This window comes from Typopeltis vanoorti, chromosome 20 (genome assembly GCF_054136105.1).
Source record: "Typopeltis vanoorti isolate ZY-2024b chromosome 20, IOZ_Tvanoo_1.0, whole genome shotgun sequence".
Taxonomy (NCBI): domain Eukaryota; kingdom Metazoa; phylum Arthropoda; class Arachnida; order Uropygi; family Thelyphonidae; genus Typopeltis; species Typopeltis vanoorti.
Genome location: NC_143568.1, coordinates 34,181,824 through 34,205,622, shown reverse-complemented (window position 1 = coordinate 34,205,622; position 23,799 = coordinate 34,181,824). Strand labels below are relative to the sequence as shown.

Here is a 23,799-nt window from a genome sequence, read left to right as displayed (position 1 = left end):
GGACGCTGACCTGCAGAGAAAAGAGTTATCATTCCATTGTATAAGACCCTAATCAAACCACACTTAGGCTATTGTTCTAAAATTTGGTCCCCAGGATTTGAAGGAGATAAATTAAATGTGGAAAGGGTACAGAGGCAGATAACAAGATGGTTTCAGGACTGTACAATGTCAGTTATGAGGATCGACTGAGGGAATGTGGACTGCAGAGTTTGGTGGATAGAAGAAGGAGAGGTGATATGATTGATACTTTTAAACTGTTGAGAGGCAGTTACAGTGTAACTGGGGAGTTCTTTCACTTGGTGGAGCAGCAGGAAGGAGTAATGACAAGGGGGGGGGGCATCATTGGAAGTTACAAAAGGAAGCTGTGAGCTAGAGGGTGAGGAGTGGTTTCTTTGAGGGGAGGGTGGTTGAACCATGGAATGCATTGCCGTGGTTAGAGCGAGAACAGTCAATGAGTTCAAGGAGTAGTATGATAAACTTGGTGTTTCCTAAGAACGACCTCCCACGATGAGTCATTTGACTCCATGGAGGCCTAGGTAATAATAATCAATTACTAAGGCAAACCCTATTTTTACAGTGCTACAAAATAGTATACACAAAAGTTCTAATAAGTATTAAATTTACTATAAATTTTAAATCTTAATAATGTATAGGGATTGGAATTGGATTGAGTCAGGTTGTTTTAAATTACAGCTGAAGCAACTAAGACTATAAGGCCCATATGCTGCACAGTGCAATGAATGTTAATGGATAAAACAAACTGAACTTAAACCATCCATTTTACAATTTGTATTTGGCTATTTTCATTTGGTCAGATGAACATTTGGCAGCTTTGAATAAAGGACATTTGGCAACATAAAAAAAATTGTAGTAATCAAAATATACCATTTTGTTTTTTTTATCTTAGCGTATGTTCATAGTGCAATGCTAGGTATCAAACTGCATGCACATATTTCCAATTTCGAATTTTAATGCATAAAATTTGGCATTAAAATTGGAAAATCAAATATTGTCATCGGTTAGTTGTTTACTTCAAAATAACAAGGACTATGAATGTATTTTGTCTCTAAATGTGTGTTCTCTGAACAAGTTGATTTGTAGGAGGGAACTGTTATCACATCATATGAGACTGGCTAATTCATCTCGATTTGAAAAACTTTTATAAAATTTTTGTGTTCTACCCATACATTACAGTGGAAAATGATGCACAGGTATGTTGTTGTTTTCTGTGCTTGTTTTTAAATGGTTTAGTGTTTTAGAGGAGATTGCTGTTGTTATGACACTACGTATCAGGATTATGGCAGCTTTCCTTGTTTCTAAACAATGCCAAAGTGATGAAACTCGAGGATCTGATGCACATTAATAGATGACAGAGAATCCTTGATCATCATTACTGTTGAATTTTGTTTTGCTTGTTTACTCCGTAAATTTTAATAGACAAACAGTTATATTATTGTTTGAATCCTTTATCCAAGCATAAGCAAACAAAAATTTACACATTATGTATCTTATTAGAAGGATCACTACACAGACTGATTTGACCTTTATTGAGGTCTCATCAAGTGGAGGGGGAGCTATTGATTCATGAGAGCTAAATCGATGCTAAGTCATATTTTCGATATACAAGTAACAAAATGTGTATCATCATATCATTAAAACACTCTGGTTTAGAGATACTTGTAAAATGGGATACAGGACAGTTTATTACTACTATTATTATTATTACCCAAGACCCCCATGGAGTCAAAGATTCATCTAGGAGATCCTTTTATCATACACACAGCTCATCATACCATGCTTTAAACACACTCAAATTCTTTGCAGACACCACACTCTCAGGCAAGGCATTCCAATCATTCGCATCTCTGCATGAAAAAAATCTGCTTCTCACTCCCCTACTCGCACCCTCTTTATACAGTTTCCAGGGATGACCTTTGGTTCTCCCCTGAGCTCCCACAATTTTCTGTAGAACCTCTCCAGCAATCACTTACAGGTGATTACTGATTGTAACTGTAATTTCAATAATGATCTGTATGATGCAGCGATTGTATTGGATTTCTCATCATTCATAATAATTTAGTACTAATATTTGAATTAAAATTATTTTTAAAAATTACTAATAAAATGCTATTATGTGTTATTAAAAATCATCATCTATATATATATATATATATATATATATATATATTTTTTTTTTTTTTTCATAGGGTCTCAGAAATTTCAAGAACACTCCTGATACATGATATACTTTACTTTCTTATTCTAGGTGCATTTCTCATCCCTTACTTAATTATGCTTTTCCTGGTTGGGAAACCTATGTACTTCATGGAGCTTGCTTTTGGTCAGTTTGCTGGATTGAGTCCTCTGGCAATCTGGAGGTGCTGCCCCATTGCAAAAGGTAACAAACAGCCTTAATTCACAGTTGCAAAGCAACTAAGTAATAATACAATATTGCTCTGTTCACTTGTGAACAGGTTCATGGATGTGAATTATGTTATATTAGTGTTTCAGATTATAGGACCAATTATAACTATCTGAGATTTGTTAGAAGACATAGATCCCGGTTATTTGTCCACTGGTTAATTAAGACAGCTGTTTTATTGAGATAAGTATAAAAGAAGAAAAACAAAATGAGAATATAACAAGAATTTGCTTCATTTATTTGGGACACAGTGCCATTTAACGGCTAGCCTATAACTTCTACCATGTAGAGTGTTAGAAAAATTATATAATCTTGCTTAAAAAATTTAGTGCTTATGACATTTACAATGCTGATGATGAGGCTATTTTGTCATTCCATATTGGATGGTTCCCTTTGTTATAAGCATGCTACACTGTTTGGACCAAAGAAAACAGTATACACTATAATAAATTTAGTTTAATCCTTTATCCAAGTGTAAGCAAACAAAGTTTGCACCTGAAGTATCTTCTGGCAACTAGTAGTAAAGGTGGACCAAGCTCTCATCACTCCTTGTCTTAGTATCTCCCATAATACAAAGCACATCTCCTTGCAGACTTGTTATAATGCTATGCATTAAGGGAAAGGCCACCACCCAGACCGGTTTCGATTTATTGAGGTCTCGTCAGTGGGAGCCAGACTCAGAGGTGATGATACCAAGGTGGAAGCAATGGAGAAGTTATCTTTACCTATACGAGTTGTCAAAAGGTGTTTCACCTTATTAAATTTCTCTGAATTTAGAGAAATTAGAGAGAAAAGTGAATACGCTGTTAGTAATTATATTGGGAAGAAGTATTGTTATATTGGCAAACCTGGCGAGCATTGCTGCTGCAAATGTATATCTTCCCTAGTTGGAGGAAATGCCACCTAGACCTCTTGGTGGTGGATATCTTTCATCACTTGGTGAAATACCACCATCTTGCTTATTAGAGACCTGAAGTGGCTGCAACCATGTTTGGTTGCTACAGCAAGGGTTCTGGTTTCTGTCCCCCCCCACTCTTTCCCACATACAGTGAGAGTGATACCCTCAATGACATAACAATCTCATGGGTAGGGAGCCCGGACCCTCCCTATTCAACAGTATAGCAGTAAAATACTTCTGCTGGTTGACTGCTGATTAGTACATGGGACCGAACCAGGTAGTAACGAACCTGGAGCTTTACAATTAGCTCGTGACAAATCCTGCAACCATGTATTTTGCCGGTTCGTGACTGGAGGGAGACCAAATACGGTGGTTGCATATGGACAGGAGACTGACTCCCCTCTGTATGGGCAGTATGTTTGCGAGTCTGTCCCTCCCATTGCATGCTCCACTTCCTTTATCTCTTCCTCACAAAACACAGTGAACCACAACTGAAAGAAATGTGTTTCTACATAATCAGCAGCCTTGTAATTCCACATATCCTTTCCTCACAGAAGTTTTCACATGGCTATAAACAACCTAGACGATCACTCTCACCAATTGGAGGGAAGTATAAAACTCTGATCACATCTTCCAAAATGATCAGATCCAAAACTGTCAATCCTCGCAGGCTCTCCTTTACATACTGCCTGAGATAGTTGTCTCTCAAGAACTCGAGAAATTCATTTTCCTTATTCCCAAATTCTATTGCTTCATTCCAATCTATACCACCATAATTAAAGTCATCCATAATAATCACCCTTTCCTCGTTCACGAATTAAAGTTACTTATATATTTTCTCATCACCACCTTCCACATTCCCTGACCTATAGTAACATTCTAACTAAATATCTCTTCCAGTCAAGCTCCACCTCACACCACACTGCCTTAAAACCATTGCTGCTATTTACATCTTACATCTCCACTTGGCACTTTGTGTGGACATAATTGACTTACTATCATCAACAGTATACATCCCCATCCCTTCTTGTTCTTTCTATCCTGACAAAAAACATCATACTCTTCCATTTCTATTCCTGTTAGGATATTATCCTTATCCAACCATGTTTCATTTATCCTAATCAATTGTCGTAATCAACAAAACCATTTCATTTTCCTTATTTCTGATGCTACTCTCAATTGTAAATAAACACAGCAATTCACTTTTAGATCTATAATCACTCCTACCCATGCTGCTTTTAGGTTCTGATTTCCTAACACCTAACCATTCCCATTTGTCTTTATCGCTGCTTACCCCTACTATCTTTTCAGACTCAACTACACCTCATACATCCCAGACTATCCCATTTCCATACTGACCATCCTCATACAGATAATTCACTACTACTTCAGACATCTACTCTCATACTGTCTCGCAGCACCCTGACCCCTACCACCCCATTACCCTCTCCATCTTGCACTCTCATTCTATCATTATCACTCACAGTACTACTATTCTCATTTACAATCACTTCAGTCTCTCTAGTTCCTCTCTCCTGATCTTTTGCTTCACCTCTTACTTGCTCTGCTCTCCTCACTTATTGTTTCTTCTTGCAGCAACAGTCTCTCTGACTCACACCAACTGTTTTATAACTGTTATAATTCAAGAAAAAGACATTGAAATTATTACCAGTTAATAAATTATTTAACACATTCATAAAGAGTATTGAGTAAGTTTAAGAGAGTCATTTTTATTCAGGGCAAAGACTGTGGGCTTTATTTAACTTAACACTTCCTACAACAACATGACGTTGTTGCAGGGAGTGTTAAGAATATTAAGATGTGAAAAATATGTTGTCAGTTGAATGGACCTCACACAATGAATCTGTTGACTCTATAGAGTTTGGTCTACTACTACTAATAATAAAATGTTTTTTTTTTATGTGAATTTCCCCCATGAATGATTATAAACCTATACTACTATGTTAATATCATAGGTGGGCTAAAGTTCAGGTAATTGGTAATCTGGCAACTCTGTTCTACTTATCAAACATTAAACTTTTTAATGATGTGCTTCTTGTTTACAGTGAGCAAGGTAGTGGTCTTACATCGGATGATGAAATTCATTTATCATCTAAACATATCCATAAACATACATATCGTACAATGGAATAGATTATGATTTTTTAAATTTTTTTTTACGTTTTTAAAATTTTCCTACTTGTACATATAGTAAAATATGCAAGTACTTGAATTTTAGCTATTTATATTTGTTTTACAAAATACACCTTGGATGCTATGGATACTATTTATTTGTCAAAGGGCATAATCTACTTAGATTATGCCCTTTGATTATGACCTCCAGCCTCCACCAAAATGAAGCATTTTGAATCTATTTACAAAATCTTTGTTGACTTGTGTTATGAGTGTTTACTTCTTATTGTCTTTTCAGATTCATATCTTTCTCCAAATGCAAGTAATTAATATTAATTAATGCATTGTACTTGGAGGACCTTTACTATTATCATGAATTTCTCTTTTTAGGTGTGGGTGCTGGCATGATGGCAATTTGTATTATTGTTTGCATCTATTATAATGTAATCATGAGCTACACAATTTATTACATTGCTTCCACATTCCAGAGAGTTGTACCTTGGAGTCTATGTGATACTTGGTGGACAAATGGTTCTGTTTGTGAAACCAAATATAATGTGGTGAGTATGTGAGCATATATTATGCTATCATTATTATTATATCAGCATCCAGGGCTGGCGGAAGCGGGCATGCAGAGCATGTGGTGAATGTGGGCGCCGCTACGAAGGGGGCAACGCTGCCAGGGCACAGTTCATAAGTTTGTTTTTAAGATACAAAATTTTTATCATAAAAACAAAAAATCCTTAGAATGATCAATATTAAAATAAATAAGGCCGGATACACCGAATAAAAATTTAAAAAAATTGTATATTGCCGCCTCTTTGATCAGCCGGCTGTTTACAATTTTGCAGCGAGAGCAGATGCTTGCCTCCAGAATGTTGTGTCTTCTGCAGTCTATCTGAAGTGAAACGGTGAACATGCGCAGAAACGAAGTTTCGTACAAAACATTTGTTGCTAGGTAAACCAGTCATATGGTACGCATCTCAGTAGGCTACTGATAGTAGTGCAGTGCAGACTATTATTTTGTCTCTGTGTCGTGTTGTGTAATAATTTCTTGTGGGTATAAAATAAAAATGGGGTGCACAAAATCGTAACCGTCATGCTGCGAAAGAAGCAGATATTAAGAAACAAACTGGGACTCTTAATAAATTTGTTAAAATATTAAAATATTCTGATGCAGATTGTAACCAACTCAATACATCAGAAATTAGAGTTGATGAACCGTGCACATCATCCAGTTTGCATAAAAGTACTATTGCAACTATTGAACAAGATAACAAGACGTATGTTTTAACTGAAAAACAGTTAGGAGAAGATTTAGTTGTAGTGGATCCCAAAACTAACATTGTTAGTCTCTGTAAATTTAGAAGATCCAGGTGAATGGGGAAATATTGATGAAAAATTACAAGTTGTTTTAATTGAAATGGGGCCTGTTCAAATGAAAAATATAATATATCCCAGAGATACGTATGGTCGTAAATTTGGCAACACGTATTATAATAGAACAATGGAAAATGGGCAGCTCGTGCCAAGAACATGGCTCATTTATTCCGAAACTTTAAATTCTGTTTTTTGCTTTTGTTGCAAACTTTTCGCACCTACTGAATCAAGTAGTCTTGTAGAAGATTATAACGATTGGAGAAATGTAAGTACAACTTTGCATAGACATGAGATTAGTTTAACTCACATGAAAAGTTTCTTAAAATGGAAGGAACTTGATAAAAAAATTAAAAAAGAAAACTACTATTGATTGCCAGACTCAAAGCTTGTAAAATGGAAAAGAAACATTGGACGAGTGTTTCAGAATGCTTGATTGAAATTATAAAATTCCTTGGTAGCCAAAATTTAGCTTTTCGCGGATCACCCGATAAATTATATGAAAGGAATAATGGCAATTTTTTAAAATTAGTCGAACTGTTTACGAAGTTTGATCCCGTTATGAAAATCATGTTAAAAGGGCCCTACAACGAAACAATAGAGTACACTATTTGAGTAAAGACAGTCAAAATGAAATATTGGAAACTTTAAGTAACGTAATCAGGGATACAATTTTAGTATCAATTCGAAAATCTAAATATTATTCCATAATTTTAGACTGCAAACCTGATGCAAGTAAAACAGAACAAATGACCATTATTATTCGCTTTGTTTCCTGTGACAATGGAATTGTCAAGATCAGGGACAATGTTTTAGGTTTTGCAGATATATCAGATTCCACAGGACGTTGTTAGATCTTCGTCTTTTGTCTTTGGCATCTTATCTCTCCTATCTTAAACTTTATCTTTTGTTATCATTAAATTTTAGTACTTTACTTATTATCAGTTAATTCTTTTGCCAACAAATTTGTATTATTTAATGACTGCACCAGCCGGCAACTGAATCCTGATATGCTATCTAAAGAAATGCAGGGATCATGAAGTATGCAGTTGTGGTCCCATTTCTTATGTTACTACTGGGTTCCCCTTTTTTATACACGGTTCGTAATTTTCCAAGCAGTAATTCAATCCACAGAAGGCATGACAAACTCATTTGATTTATACATAAAGAAATATGTTTATTTTAGCACAAAACATAAAGATACATGTTAGTTAAACCTTTAATTAAATTAGAGTCTGGGTTCCCTCCTTTTCTTAATTTAACACATCTAAAAATTTCTACACTGTAATCCTTTATATTAACACAAATCTTTCACTTCTATACAGGGTGTTCGGGATAAATTTGACGGTTTCGTAAGGAAAAAGAAAATCTTCTTTGTATCTATTAAATTTAATGAATTGACAAAAAAACATTACAGGCAGAGTTAATTACAATACTATCAACAAGATTTACTCAAAATAACCACCATTAGCATCGATCACAGCTTCAATTCTGCTTCGGAACCTCGAACAAGCTGATGCTACAGTCTCCCTGGGAAGGGCCGCAAAAACTGTTTTAATTTTATCCATTAACTGGGCTTTTGTATTACTGGAAGTGCGATTGGTGTCTTTTTCAACTGCGCCCCATACAAAATAATCCATGGGGTTAAGGTCTGGGGAGTTTGGAGGCCAAACATTTGGACTGGTGAAGTCGTAGAAATCTTCAGACAACCATTTTTGACTTTTCCCAGAGGTGTGGCAAGGGGTCGAATCCTGCTGCCATACATACGGCCTACCATTGGCTACCCTTGTTATCCAGGGCTTGACTACAGGTAGCAACTCCACGAACAAAGCCCGAATTCCAATGCCAGGGTTCTTCAACACCTGTTCCTGCAGATTTGCGAGGAATTCTGCTGTACGAACGCAATCAGATCATCTGCTAGGGATCTTTCTTCTTGCTACATCCTCGTAGTCGCCATTGCAAGTCTCTAGTTCATGCCTGATTGTTTTTACTCTATTCAGGGAGCATTGGGCAGCAGTCGTAATATCCTTATTTTGATGGCGGGCACGAATTATCATGATACAAGTTATTCTCTTCCATGATTCAGGTGGGTTCCAACTATCCATCCTTTCTGACATCTTGTATATGAATGAAGAAGGGTCCAAACTTTTAAATGAAGAGAAGTGTGTGTTAATACATGTAACTTACGGAACAATATAATTAATTATAAATATGTCAAATTTATCCCGAACACCCTGTATATATAGCTATCCTCGGACTCTGACAACATATACTAAATTACTTATTTACTACACATGCAAATTACATACATATAAGTCAATTCTGTACCTCTGACATGGATTTCTTGAGGCAATGCTCCTTCTTATATTTTAGACTTAATCCTCCCCCAAAATTTTAGTTAGCATTCAATTAGGTTTTGACAGTATAACATTATTGTCCTTTAGACACAAACAGTTCGTAGCTTTGGTCTCCTACTCGGCTCAAGCCTAAGATACCTTTTCCTTAGATATAGACAAAATGTCCAAAATGCAGATAGTTCTTGTAACACTTCACGGAAATGGCCAGTGTTCTTAAAGATCGGTTCTCCTTACTCCACGGTTACTCCGATATTAATATGAAAAGAATTCTGCTTACCGTTCTTGCTTTATCTGGATATTCGGATCTCCTTACTGTACTTTCTTTAATGGCAGCTTCACTATTCTTTTGTTCCACATGAAACGAAACACTTTTACGCTGATTTATACACTGACGTTAACTCATCAGTGGCCCTTTCTTCTTAGGAATCTGGACGCATTATAGCTGCAGCTTTGATCCACATGGCACACATAGCAAGGGGAGATTCTCGCTATGCATGGCGGCAAGCTATTCACAACTATGCAGCTTTCCGCACACGAGGGGTGAAAGTGAGGGGAATCTCATTGGCCTACTGAAAGGAAGTGGGGTCAGAGTGCCCCAGTAGAAAAGAGAAAGAAGGAAAGGGAAGTGACAGTGAGGTTGAGGTGGGGAAATGAGGGGGATGGGAAAGGGGAAAAGGAGAGGAGAGGGAATAGGATGGGAAGGATGGATGGGGAGTAGGAAAAAGGAAGTGTAGGCCTCAGCTCATATCTCACATCTTTCTAGCTCCATGCTATCAGATGATACTCTTTCACCCCTCCTTGCTGCCTGGCTCACAAGATCGAAAAGACCACAGAGGTAGCTAGTGCCCAGGTGACCTGCCCTTTCAGGGCAGCCCGCCTCGAGTAGGCCTGCGCTGCCTGGGTTTTTCCTCCGAACTACCTCCGTGGGAGACCAGGGAACAAAACAGACCTCAGGGGGGACGCAGAGACCAAGGAAATGACTCAGAGTGGAGCTGCTGCTGCAGATGGAGATAAAGCAGCAGCAGGCAGAACTTGATGTTGTTGCATCTGACATTGCACAGGATTGGAGGTAGACACCACTTGATCTTAAACGTAGTGTCACCCAGAGCCTCCCTTTCGAGATGTAAAAATCTCCTTAAGGAACCGTAGAACATGTAAAGAACGATCCAAGAGAGATCCAACAGATTAGGAGGATTAGTCAGATTAGAAAATTTCTTTCTTACCTTCCAGATGTGGTATTTGAGCTCATTAATAATAAATACCACTAACTTCTGCTTATTGTGTTGGCTGGGGGAGCGAACTGCAGGAAGATGACTTGCTCCTGTGGAGCTCGACGCTTAGCCTCCTCCAGATGTAGATGGAAATGGGACACCAGTAGAAGGCGTGCTCCACGGTGTCCAGGCTCCCGCAGAAGTCACACAAGGGGTTCCGGGTGATGTTGAACTGCCAGATGTTGGTGTTGACTGGAAGGCGTCCATACACAATCCTCCATGCCAGGTCCTTTCTCAACGGGTAGCCTCGATGTTTTCGGAGGTGGCCGAAGAGGATCTCATTGTTGATCCCCAGCTCTGGAACATCGGTACGAAGGATGTTGAAGAAATGTTCATACCATATATAACTGTTCCAGATCGCGGCGATGTTCACACCTGACGAGCGGAATTGTTGCATTAGATGGCACAGTCTGTTGTAGTCTTCTGGAATAATGTCTGCCTTGGGACCCTGGTGGACTGGGATCCCAAAAAGGGGAAGCTTGAAACCTAAGAAATACCGCACTGGATAGCTGCAGGGATGTGTTGTCTGCAGTACCCTGTTTAGATGGAATGCGGTATTACTTGGGTATCTGATGTTAAAGGAGGGGAGGCTGAAGCCTCCCCGCTTCTCTGGAAGTTGAAGGATCTTTAAATCAACTTTGTGGCGTAGATTGCCTCAGAAGAACTTCAGGGGCTTCCTGTAGAACCGGATTTCCTGATTCTCGCTGACACTAACATCAGGGAGAATCAGGAAATCAGGAGAATCCGGATTTCCAGATTCTTGCTGAAGCACAGGGCATAAGATGGTTTTGATGACAGTAGCCCTGGAGGAGAGTGACAGCTGTCCATTTTTCCAGTCCTCGAGTTTCTCGATGGTGTTGTTGTCGAGATGTTAGATGTTGAGCATGGGCTGTTCTTCAAACAGTACCCCCAGGATGGTGAGGGGGTCGGCAGCAGGGATGTTGTGCAGGTCCCAGACTCCGTACAACTTGATCTTGGTTTTGTCGGGGTTGGCTGTTAGCCCCGACACTTTAAACTTCTTTAAGATGTTGAAGAAGTTAAGTACGTTGTCATTGTCCCTAAGAGTGCCCACCACGTCATCTGCATAGGCGATTACCTTGGAATCATTCGTGTTGAGAGGAAGTTGAATTCCTCTAACTGCATGAGAGTTATTGACAGCCCGTAGGAATGGTTCAAGGGCTAGAGCAAAAAGCAGCGGACTGAGGGGACACCCTTGTTTGACCCCTTTCTGGATGGTAATGGGGTCAGATAGGTGTCCGTTGATGAGGAGGCAGGTAGAGCTGTTGTTGTAGCCTCCTCTGATGATGTTGAGGAGTCTACTGCTGACCCCGACTTTCTCCAGGATGTTAAAGAGAAAGCGATGCCGGATGCTGTCGAACGCTCGCTTGAGATCAATAATCAACAATGCCATAGAATAGTTCTTGTTATTAACCAGACGTAGCACTTGATGAGGATGAGATTGAACTCCATCGATCGACCAGGAACACCATACACTTGCGTACTTTTGATGATGTACCTCATCCCGATCTTCAGTCTGTTGTTGAGAACATGGGCGAGGATCTTATAATCTGTGTTCGACAGACTGATGGGGCACCAGTTTTTAATGATGGAAGGGTCCCTGTTGGTCTTCGGGATGAAGACGGTATGGCATTCCAGAATTTCTCGTGGCATGTTCCCGGTGGTAAGGAAGGTGTTGAAAATTGCCACGAGAGTGGGGAGGATGTGGTCCCAGGCCTCTCGGTAGAGTTCCGTGCTTAAGCCATCTGGCCCAGGCGCTTTCTTTGTATGGCACTGTTTGAAGGCTGATGTTATTTCGGCCGCTGTAAATGGTGCATCCAACCCTGCTTGGATGTGCGCAGGGAAGGAGTCAATGTTCCAACAGGAGTAATCCTGGTGGGTACTGTTGTCTTGGTAGAGTTGACTGTAGTACCCCCAGAAGGTGTTCATGATGTTAGGTGTAGTGGTGTGACTACACCTGCCTTCAATGATGTTAATGATGGTTCACTCCTGCCGGAAGTTGACGTATCACCTGTTGTAGAAAGCGGCTGATTGCCTGTTATTTGAGCGGAGGTGGAGACGGATCTTGATGTTCTTTTCATCCACCTGCTTTTGTTTCTCCATTTCAGTGTCGAGATTAATGTCACGAATGGCATTGTGACATAGAAAGCCTTGGCATTGGCTGGCCACGAACTAGCTTCTCTCCTTGTAGAGATCATGGAGCCGAGCTCTTCATTGGAAGGCACGTTCTTGGCCCCATTTGATCATATTTTCTTTGATGTTAACTTTGAGTCGTGCCCACGCGTCCCAGTCCCAGCTAGCAGCGCTCCAAGTGGAGTACAGTTGGTTAAGCTTAACTGAGAACTGGGAGGGGAAGTCTGGTGGTAACTTCCAGGGACACGGACCAACATTTACAGTTTCTAAAGGATGGTGCATGAGCACGACTAATTTATGGTCTGAGATGGAAGAGTTAATTAGAACGTGCCTTATTGCTTTGGCTCTGGAGACAAGGGATGGTGACAAGTAGAAACGGTCGAGCCGTGTGCCGATGCCTCAGCCTGATCAAGTATAATCCCGACAGTAGGGGTTGTGAGCCCTCCAGATGTCTGTCAATTGGAGGTTCCTAAGGTGGATTTCCAGTTCCCTGTAGCCAGCGGTACCTGAGTTGGGATTTCCCTTACTTTATCGTAGGCCGGGTCCACCACACAGTTGAAGTCCCCCATCAGGATGACATGATGGGCGCTGTACAAATAGTTATGAAGCGACTGGAAGAAAGTCGATCTTGATGTTGGATCTACCGGGGCGTAGATGTTAATGTACCTAGTGGTACAGCCTCGGTACTTCCAGTCGACGGCAAGGACTCTCCCCTCTGTATCCCTCTGGATGTTATGGAAGGCTCCGAGGAGGGGTGCTAGCATAAGTACCCCGACCCCGGCAGTGGTAAATGTGCTGAAGCTCCAGTACGATTGTACAGGGTACTTATGGCTCAGTTCTTGCATATCTTTGAAATGGTAAAAATGTGTTTCTTGCAGGAACAAGAGCCGGATGTTAAATGCTAGCATGATGTTCCACACCTCCTGCTGTTGAAATGGTGAACGGAGCTCTCTGATGTTGAGGGAGGCAACACAGAAGGGGGGTGGCGGCATTACGATGTTTTAAGTAATTTACACCCGGCCTAAGTCTTTAATACGTAACCTCCTTACGTACTTGGTGAGGTCATCGATCTGTAGGGGGGAGGTAGTATATCCCGCGTCCTGCAGACCGGCTTCCAACCTTGCACGCAAGCTCGAGAGTACCTCGAACTCGTGCTGGCTGTTTATTATCCTGAAGCTAATGATCTTATTGTTTTTAACTTCGTAGTCATAAAGGTTGAATTGGGAGCTTGGAGTTGACACTGTGTTTGTGATAAGAGGAGGTTTCCATCTCCATCTCCGACTCTGATGTTGTAGAGTCAAGACCTCCCTTAGAGCAGCTTCTTTGATGTTTTTTCTCCAGTTTTGGAGAAGCCGCTTCTTTCCTTTTCTTAGGGAGGTCTTGCGGGTGTGGAAAATGTTGTTCTTCCCCCTCTTCTTTTGTCAACTCTACTGCAGGGGGGGATGCTGGTTACTACGGGGGGACTTGTGAAACGTCCACAGACAACACTTCCTCTGATGTTGTTGAGGGGGGGAATAGCTGGTGTTGTGCTATCCATAGCATCATCTGTACCCTCGGATGTCTGTGCTTGTTCCTGTTCTGATGGTGGTGGTGGAACGATGGAACTGTCCAGGGGGGGGGCTGCTTCCTCAGCGGATGTTGTTGCTGGAGGGGAAACAGTCTCTTCTGCTGGTGTAATTGCAGTTGGACGCTTCTTTATTTTTCCCAGCACTGTTTGAGTAAAAGTCTTCTCCCCGATGGTGTTGGGGAGTACAGGAAATTCACCGGCGTCTTTTGCAGGCTGCGGGGAAAGTGTCTCAATGGGCACCCCTGCCCTCTCTGCAAAGGTGTGCAGAGAGCAAGATGTTACAGTGTGCTCAGTGCTGGAGCACTTTCTGCAGGGGTGTGGGCACTGATGAGAGATGTGCCCGACGCTGACGCAGTTGAAGCACTTGGCTTGGGGGCAGTCACTACCCAGATGTTCAACCGAGCCAAATTATCCTGGAGCGCAAACACTGTCTTTGCACTCCGGGATAATTTACTAGGACACGCGACGTACCGATGTTAACAAGCTTTGGTACTGGCTCGCGTGTCCATGGTAAATGTGACTTCACCAGAGAACCAGGCAGGCTTGGGGGCAGTCACTACCCAGATGTTCAACCGAGCCAAATTATCCTGGAGCGCAAACACTGTCTTTGCACTCCGGGATAATTTACTAGGACACGCGACGTACCGATATTAACAAGGTTTGGTACTGGCTCGCATGTCCATGGTGAATGTGACTTCACCGGAGAACCAGGCAGGGTCTTCCTGGGAGAGGCACTTTTTAATGTTGCTCATTTTCCCCCACTTGTTGAATGTTTGAATGAGCACATCGTCTCCGGCTTCTAGATATTCCATGGGGAAGCGGCTTATTCTAATTTGGCGCACTTGGGATCCGACCATGGTGGGGATCACCTGCTTCCCTTGGACTTGGAAGCCCTCTAAAAGCTTATCCCTCGTCGTCGCATTCTTCACAACAAACAGAAATCTACCCCCTCCGTAAGAGGTGAAGGAGAAGATATTCTGCACTCCTGCGGTCTCCTTAAGCACTTTGGTCAGTATTCTGAGGTCTTCCAATCCTGGAATCTCCACTCCTAGGGTCCAGGTCCTGGGGGGAACGAGGATTACCTTACTCATCTCGGTCTCTGCGTCTATAAAAAAAAAAAAAAAAGAAAAAAGAATTAGAGTCCGTAGACTCTAAATAATCCCGTAGCACTTCAAAATGAAGTGCTACCAGCAGGTTAAAGGTTAGTAGAACAAAAGAACAAGTTAATAAAATACAACAAATTTTGCACAATACGATAATAATAGAAAAATTTTTGGCGACTCTGCTCAAAAAAACCAGGTACCGACGAAACAAGAAGAAAAAGAGGACGATTCAAATCCCCACTGAAACCTATATACTCCAAAACAGTGCCCTCACTTGGTGGTGTTGTCATAAGTATGGCGGCTGCCGATTGGATACCGTGGCCACAAACTATCTTCGACATGGCCTTAAACTATTATTAGCTTGTACACATCTTCTTAGAATTTAAACATGATTTGCTACCTTAATAGATTTAACAAACCTTCTCTATTTAGTTTATGGGATACTTTAACATTGCTTAGAATTTACTAATCTGGATATACACATGTTCTTGGGTCATTAATGAGCACATTTTCTGTTTGGAGGCATAAGTATGTCCTTATCCACTCCTTCTGAGCTAACCCTATGTTGGGTCGGAAAAGGGAGATGACTCATCACATTTTCTCGACACAACAACGTGTTTATGTGCAACAATAATGGAACAACTGGAAAAATGGAACATTCCCATTGAAGACATGTGAGGTCAAGGGTATGACAATGGGGCAAATATGAAAGGGAAAAAATATGGGCTCCAAAATTTGCTTTTGAACAAAAATCCTCGAGCTTTTTACGTGCCATGTGCCTGCACATACTCTAAATTTAATTATTAACAATGCAGCCAAAGTGAATGCAGATACAATTAGTTTCTTTGCAATTATTCAAGAAATATACAATTTCTTTTCATTCTCTTGCAAATGTTGGGCAATCCTTTTAAAGTTCGCAAAAAAATTAACATTGAAACAGCCATCATCTGTTTGACAGTTGTCCATATGTGGCTTAATCAGACCCTTATACAATAGAACCCAGAAATCTCCTTCCCTCTACAAGTCAGTGTCCTCTGCATCATTACCTGAATTTGTTGTTTTCTCCTCATAATTTTGGGAATTTATCCTCTAAATTTTAGATCCTTATCCACCATCACCCAATATTTCTTAGTTCATCCACCTCCAACAATTCACACCAAGAATAAATTCTACATCCCATCTTTATTTTCCAAATTTTAAAACCTTACAATTTTCTATCAATTAAGTAAATTTTGTAACCCAATCAAAGGAATGTTCAAATGGTTTCAGTAGATGGGCTACTTTTGTATGGGTTTTATGTTGAATTTTAACTACTTTTCATGAGAGTCAAAAATAATCTAATCTATATCAATATATAATCTATACCCAACTATAAAAGGACAATAATCTATAATAGAACAATAATCCATATGAGGCCATGATCAGACCTCACATTGATTATTATGCACAGATTTGGTCACCAGGTTTTCATGGTGATGAGCATATGTTAGAAAGGATCCAGAGATGATTCACAAAGGTGGTCAGTGGAATGTGGAGTATGAGGACAGATTGAGAAAATGCAAATTTCAAAGCCTTGTGAATAGGAGGAGGAGGGAGGATATGATTGAGACATATAAGCTAGTCAGGGGTTGTTATCAGGTTGACATAGAGGAGATTTTTCATAGAATGGGAGAGGGGGTTTAGAAGAAGTCATCACTGGAAATTGTATAAGGAGGGTGTGAGGAGTAGGTTCTTTGCATAGAGAGTGGTTGGCTAGTGGAATGCATTGCCTGAGCGTGTTGTGACTGTGGACACATTGAATCAGTTTAAGGCACAGTTGGATGAGCATTGTGTGCAATAATGTGTACCTTCCATGATGAGTCTCTGACTCCATGGAAGTCAGATGTTAATAATAATAATTTTGCAACATTGAACTGAAATTCCCACTGCAGTGCCCATTCACTCAGCCTATTCAAGTCTTCTTGTAAGACCACAACATCTGCCATACTCCTCATAGTTTTTCCCAACTTTGGATCATCTTCAAACAACTGTATATGTCCATTCAAATCTTCCCCAATATCGTTATCATACAGCAGGGGTGTTCAACCCGTTGATCGTGATTGACCGGTCGATCTTTTGTGTATTCCTCCTTACTTACAAATTTAATCAAAGCTGAAAACATAATATTTTATTCATCATTATTTTGTATTATTTTTAATTCGCGTTAAGTGTATTGCTATTGCTCATTTATTTTTCATTAAAATTATCAAATCAGTAATTTTCTTATAAGTCCAGGTAAATGAATTAATTTGGATCAGTGGAAGTCAAACAGCAAGCCGAGTGAATACAATTATAAGCAAAGTGTAAAAACTCAATTGTAGCTTAAATATTAAATATTCCAAAGCACATTACATTTATTTTTTACTTAGGTTAAGTCCCATGTGAATATTGTAAAAAAAATAAACTTTGTTTGTATTAGATGTTTTTGTAAATAACTCTTTTGAAGCTAACTGTATATGCTGCTTTAATAAGAATATGTTAGAGTGTTAAAAACAAAGGCAATGTTTTTGTCGCAGAGGCTGTACATGGTGGCATTAGAAAGATTGTTATTGAAACTTGTATATATGAGAAAGGCTTGCAGGCTCTAAGTGTAAACATCTCCGAAGTCAGTCAGAAAGAGTTCAAACAACTTTCCGATGGCCGGCAACTTACAATCAAAAGAAAGCAAAGGAGAACAAAAGGTGAGCCGAACTTGAAACTTAAGATGAAAGACTCATACCGATTCTTTGGGGGTTGCCAAACTTCATGCGAGGTCTCAGAAGAGACCTAATAAAAAGGGACTGAAGCAAGCAGAAGGGGTTCTGGTTCCAGAATTGCTGTCAGAGAGACTGCCCGGATTCACGTTGCTTGAGAGAGAAGTTTCCCGTTTCCAGAAAGGAGCTTCTCAGTGCGAGACGTTGCTAGAGATAGACTACTTCTATTTAACCTTCTGACCTTTGGAATACATTTAGACATGGCTTCTACTAGATAGCTCTTGAATATCACCCCAAGCAGCAATGATTCCCCCCCCCTTCTTCCCAACTTCTGATTCCATGCTATAGCTGTAAGCTATCTCCTGAGCTTCTCATAATCACCAGTAATTCCACATATACCCTTTCCTCAGAGAAGTCCTCACATGGTTGGCAACCACCCAGGTAATCACTTTATGGTCACTCTCACCAACTTTGACACCTCATTTATAATAATATCCTCTGATGAAATGATCAAATCCAAGACCCTCAATCCTCATGTGCCCTCTGTTACATATTGCCTGAGTTAGTTGTCCCTCAAAAACTCAAGAAACTAATTTTCTATACTTCTGGTTGCTATCTCATTATCCCAATCTATATTCCATCATTGAGATCACTCATAATGATCACCCTTTTCCTGTTTGCTTGGCTAATCTGCTTATATATTTCCTGGCCAATACCCTCTACATTACCAGATCTTATGGTAACATCTAATGAAGTATTTCATTCTCTTCATCCTTATCTCACACCATACTACCTCAAACCACTATCACTATCCCCCCCCCCCTTGCACATCTACCTTGTATGGACATAACTCTTTTTCTACCATCAGTAGCACTCCACCTCCCTTTTTACCCTTTCTATCTCCAAAAATATATCATACTTGTTCTCTCATTCTCTACACTCATGCTACTCATTTCCTCATTCATAAGCACCACTTCAATGTCTCCTTCCTTATTCTCCTGCTCTTTGATATCCCTTCTTACTTGCTCAGATTCATTCTCTGCACTCACTTCTTTCCTTTTCCAGAAGCAGTCTCTCCAAATGACTTGCACCAAAACCATTTAAATGCAGTCTATCACGCATATATGGTTCAATTCTTCCTTAAAATTCATTTCAACCATTAATGAACTACACTCCTTTCTCTTCACACATTTTTGCTAGCATATCATTCATAATTCTTGCTCTCCACCTCTTCTCATACCTGGGCAAACTGATCTTTCCTATCACACACTCTTTTATCCTTCTCAACAACCACCTGATATCCAATCTTACATTCTCCTTGTTTCCAGTCAAGTGATTTGTCCCTACTATCACTACCAACTTCTTTGCTTGCTTACTCCTCATATCCAATGCCTCAGTCACTGTATTCATTTTACCTCCCAGAAAACAAACCTTGTGCATCTTTTCATTTACCACACCTGTAAGAATGGAATCCCCCACAAGGCACTCATGGGTCTTTCATTATCTCTTTTGTACTGGCATTATTCATTTTTGTCTTCTTTACTTTTCCATATATATCTACAATTCTCTTCATTTTACTCTGCATCTGCCTCATTGTTTGTCTCATCTTCACCAACTCAGCTTTCAAATCTTGTGTCCTTTTTTTTTTTTCACTATCTATCACTTTCACTTTTTTTTGCTAGGTCACACACACATGCTTGTTCATTGTCAACCTTGTGTGCCAACTTACTGTTAATTGCACTCAATTTTTCAACATCATTATTGCCTGCTTTATTGTCAATCAAGCTTTTTTTCTCATCATCACTTCCACACTCTCATGTTCCCTACTTGTATTTAAACTATTTACTCATATTTAAGCAAGCTTCATGGTCCATCAGAATATTACATGTCCTACATACCCACACTCATTCTTTTCTCTTATTTAGCTTCTCTTCTTCTCATACATACATACATACATACATACATACATTCACAGCACTGTCCCATTTTTGAGAAATCCACATCTTTTATTTGTCTTCCATGCAGACCTAAGCAGTGATTTGCCTTTCACTGCTTTTGTTGCATCAGTGTGCTAACAAAAACAATGAACTTAGGTTAATATTGCCTAACAAATTTATCCAAACCACATTCTACACTCAAATATCTCACAGTAATGCTTAATCTACAATTTAGACAATATTGGCATATATTTAAATATAAAATTTACTTGCTTCAGCCTGCACAACCGATTAAGCAGGTTGTGGATGAATAGGTGAAATGTGGATACAATAGTAAGAATAATTTTGGTAGGGTAGCAATAGAATCTGCGAAAGCAAGGGAATAAATGAATATAAGGAGTAGTGAAATTACAGCTGTCTGAGTGGCAAAAGAGGTGTAATATAAGAACTGGAGTGAGGAGAGATGGTGTTAATATGGGCTCAGAGAGAGTGGGATTGTTACATTTGTGTTCAGATACAAGGAATTTTATCAGAAATGAGGAGGCTGAGTTTGTGGCATTGATAGAGCCACTATAGTCAAGGATAATTGACAACCTGATTGACTGAGCATGATATGCTGACTGGAACAGAAATGGAGGAATACAGAATTTTCTGGTAGGATAAGAAAGAGTAGGAGGAGTATTTCTGCTTGTTAAAGGATACAAGTGGAAATGTCAGTACAAGTGATGGATTTGAGGCTGTGTGGTATGAGAAAAATAGAATAATATAACTAAAGAATATTGTTATAGGCCTGGGAATTTTGAGGGCATTATTATGAAATGTTTAGACAAATTAGGTAGCTATCTTAGTCTGAATGTGAATGGAGTAATGCAAGGTTTTAGTGTGTGTTAGATAACCTCACAGAAAGTAGGTATGAATGAATGAATGGTGATATCAGTAATGACACCAGTAGTGAGGGTTATCATGGGATACTGACTTGAAAGAGAGTAATTCAGGAGAAGGTTAATAACTATTAGGAGGAATATATGTGAATTTAAAAGGTGAAATGATTATAAAAAATTCTGTAGTGATCCAATGTCAGTATTGTGAGATAATGACTTCTTGGGAAATGAGGTATACAGAACATGGAATTGATTATGATACATCTGACAAGGGCAATATAGAACTGTATGCAATGTATGGTAGTAAGGCTTATACATTGATTGTTTGTAACTGTTTTATTTTAACCTGCAAAAGGTTATTAGTAAACCTACAAATTAAAGATGCCAAGAAATTCTTTTCTTTTAGGCTTGCACGGTGATCCGAATGCATTTTTGGAAATTATGGAGACAACTACCGTGTTTGAATAAAAACTTTAGTTTACTATTACTAAAATTTTACAATTCGACATTTCGACCTTTATGTCAAGGTCATCTTCTGGAGCGTACAAATATGCACAAGAAACAAGCTATACTACAATCATACTGGTTCGTTAAAGACACTGACTAACCGCTACCACCGTCAATAAAATACTCTATAAAACCACAACAAAAACGAATCTAGATTACAGTAAAACCATAGCCATCCCATACATTAAAGGGTTATCAGAAAAAATCAACAGAATCCTACAACATTATAACCTCAATGCCACCTTTAAACCACCCACTAAACTTAAAACCATATTCAGCTCCTCTAAGGATCCTCTCCTCCCATTAGCACATCCTGGAGTCTGTTGCATCTGCTGCACCTGTAACTTACCGTACATTGGTGTAACAGGACAGACAATCCCTATACGCAAGAAAGAACACATTAAATATAACCATTATGGTGAAGCAGGCCTCTCAGACCATGCACTTAACAGCTTACACCAAATCAACTGGAAAAGCACTTGCTCCTTACACCGCACAAAAACATGGTACGAAAGAAAATTTAAAGAATCCTGCGAAATCCTGATAAACCACCCAAACATCAACAATAAAGATGGTATGAAAATTCCAAGGCTCTGGATGGCACACATTCAGCCAACATAATATGAAAGATTCAGCATAAGTCAGAACTTTAGCCATTCCGCTAGTATTAGAAACCATTCCACTCAAACTGGCTGGAATGATGTTAATATATGTATATAATAGACAACACAAATAATAGGACTCTAGCGTTGATGTGTATTTTTTTTTTTTTTCACCAGAGGTCAGGCCAACAATTGTGGAAGCGGTTAGTCAGTGTCTTTAAAGAACCAGTCTGATTGTAGTATAGCTTGTTTCTTGTGTATATTTGTACGCTCCAGAAGATGACCTTGACATAAAGGTTGAAACGTCTAATTGTAAAATTTTAGTAATAGTAAACTAAAGTTTTTATTCAAACACGGTAGTTGTCTCCATAATTTCCAAAAATGCATTCGGATCACCGTGCAAGCCTAAAAGAAAGGATTCAGATCATCCATGGAAATGATACCCAGAAGCGCTGCAATCGCTATGGTAAGCTAAAGATTCGTATTTCTCTCCTGATCAATTGGCTGGCCTTTTTAAAGAGATGCAGAGACAATAACCTCATTCCGATCTGCATCAGGCTAAAAAAGAAATTTACGTCTGCTAAGGCACTCCGTATCTATGACCACACAGAAAAAGCAATGCTGAGAGAACAGATTCAAACAGCCCGCCGAAACCTAGCTACAACACAAAATCTAGTTTCTACGTTACAATCAGAACTATCGAACTATGTTAACCCAGACATTCTACAAACACTTGAAAGAATTAATGACAATTTGGTCAAGCACACCCTGGAAAAGAACAAAGAAAAACTCGCGAAAAAATTCCACAGGTTGAAACAATGGCAAAATATGGCGGCCAATCAGAGGATTTCCTCCCCGAGAAACAACAATGAACAACAAACAAGGGAGACAAGAGCGACCAACCACCGACAAGCAAGAACCATGTGATCAACTTATCAAGCCACACCCTGAACAACGGCAAACTCACGCTGCTGAATAAAGGACTGAACTACGCAATAACGCCTAAAAAGGTAAACAAATTAGATTTTATCTACCATTGAAAGAGGCATCAGATCCCTACCTAACAACATAGCAGACAAAATACGACTAGAAACCAGTAATGTCCTAAATACCAAGAAAACCATGCAGAACAACCTGACTAAAACAGAATTAGCAGCAATTAAATCATTAAAAGCCAAACAAAACATAATAATAACGAAAGCTGATAAAGGCAGTGCCACTGTTATCCTTGACAGGTCAACATACATACTACAAATGAACCAACTAGTAGCCGATAACAACACATATAAAATGGTAAATTATAACCCAACAAAGAGGATAAAGGACAAAACAGAAAAACTACTAAAGTCCGTCACTTCTTGGCCACCAGACACAGTTAAAAAAACTCAAACCCCACTACGCCCATCCCCCCAGAATATATGGGGTTCCGAAAATACACAAACAAAATGTGCCCCTTCGACCAATAGTGGAAGGAATAGACAGTCCCAATTACCACCTAGCCAAGAAATTAGCGGCAACACTCAAGGAGTTGGTAGGTCATTCCCCCTCCTACATAAAAAACACACAACACTTTATAAACATAATCAAAAACATAACACTCGACAAAGACGACTTATTAGTCAGTTTTGACGTTTCTGCCCTTTTCACTAATGTCCCCATCAATGACACAATTCTCCTACTACAGAACAAATTTCTGCCCAACATTATGGCCCTCTTTGCCCACGTACTAAAGTCCGGTTACTTCGTGTGGCAAAACAAATTCTACCTACAAAAGGAAGGTACAGCCATGGGCTCACCATTATCCCCCCCAATCGCAAACTTCTACATGGAAACCTTTGAGCAAAGGGCTCTTGATTCCGCC

The 23,799-nt window shown here is 39.6% G+C and overlaps 1 protein-coding gene across 1 annotated transcript in view; it reads left to right on the top strand.

The window, feature by feature from the left end:
- LOC150095356 (sodium-dependent proline transporter-like) overlaps nucleotides 1-23,799 on the top strand; it is a 190,492-nt gene that overhangs the window by 117,047 nt on the left and 49,646 nt on the right. The window contains exons 5-6 of the mRNA XM_090410664.1: nucleotides 2,267-2,398; nucleotides 5,844-6,013. Of these exons, the coding sequence (XP_090266790.1) occupies nucleotides 2,267-2,398; nucleotides 5,844-6,013 (302 nt within the window). The remainder of the gene's footprint in view (nucleotides 1-2,266; nucleotides 2,399-5,843; nucleotides 6,014-23,799) is intronic.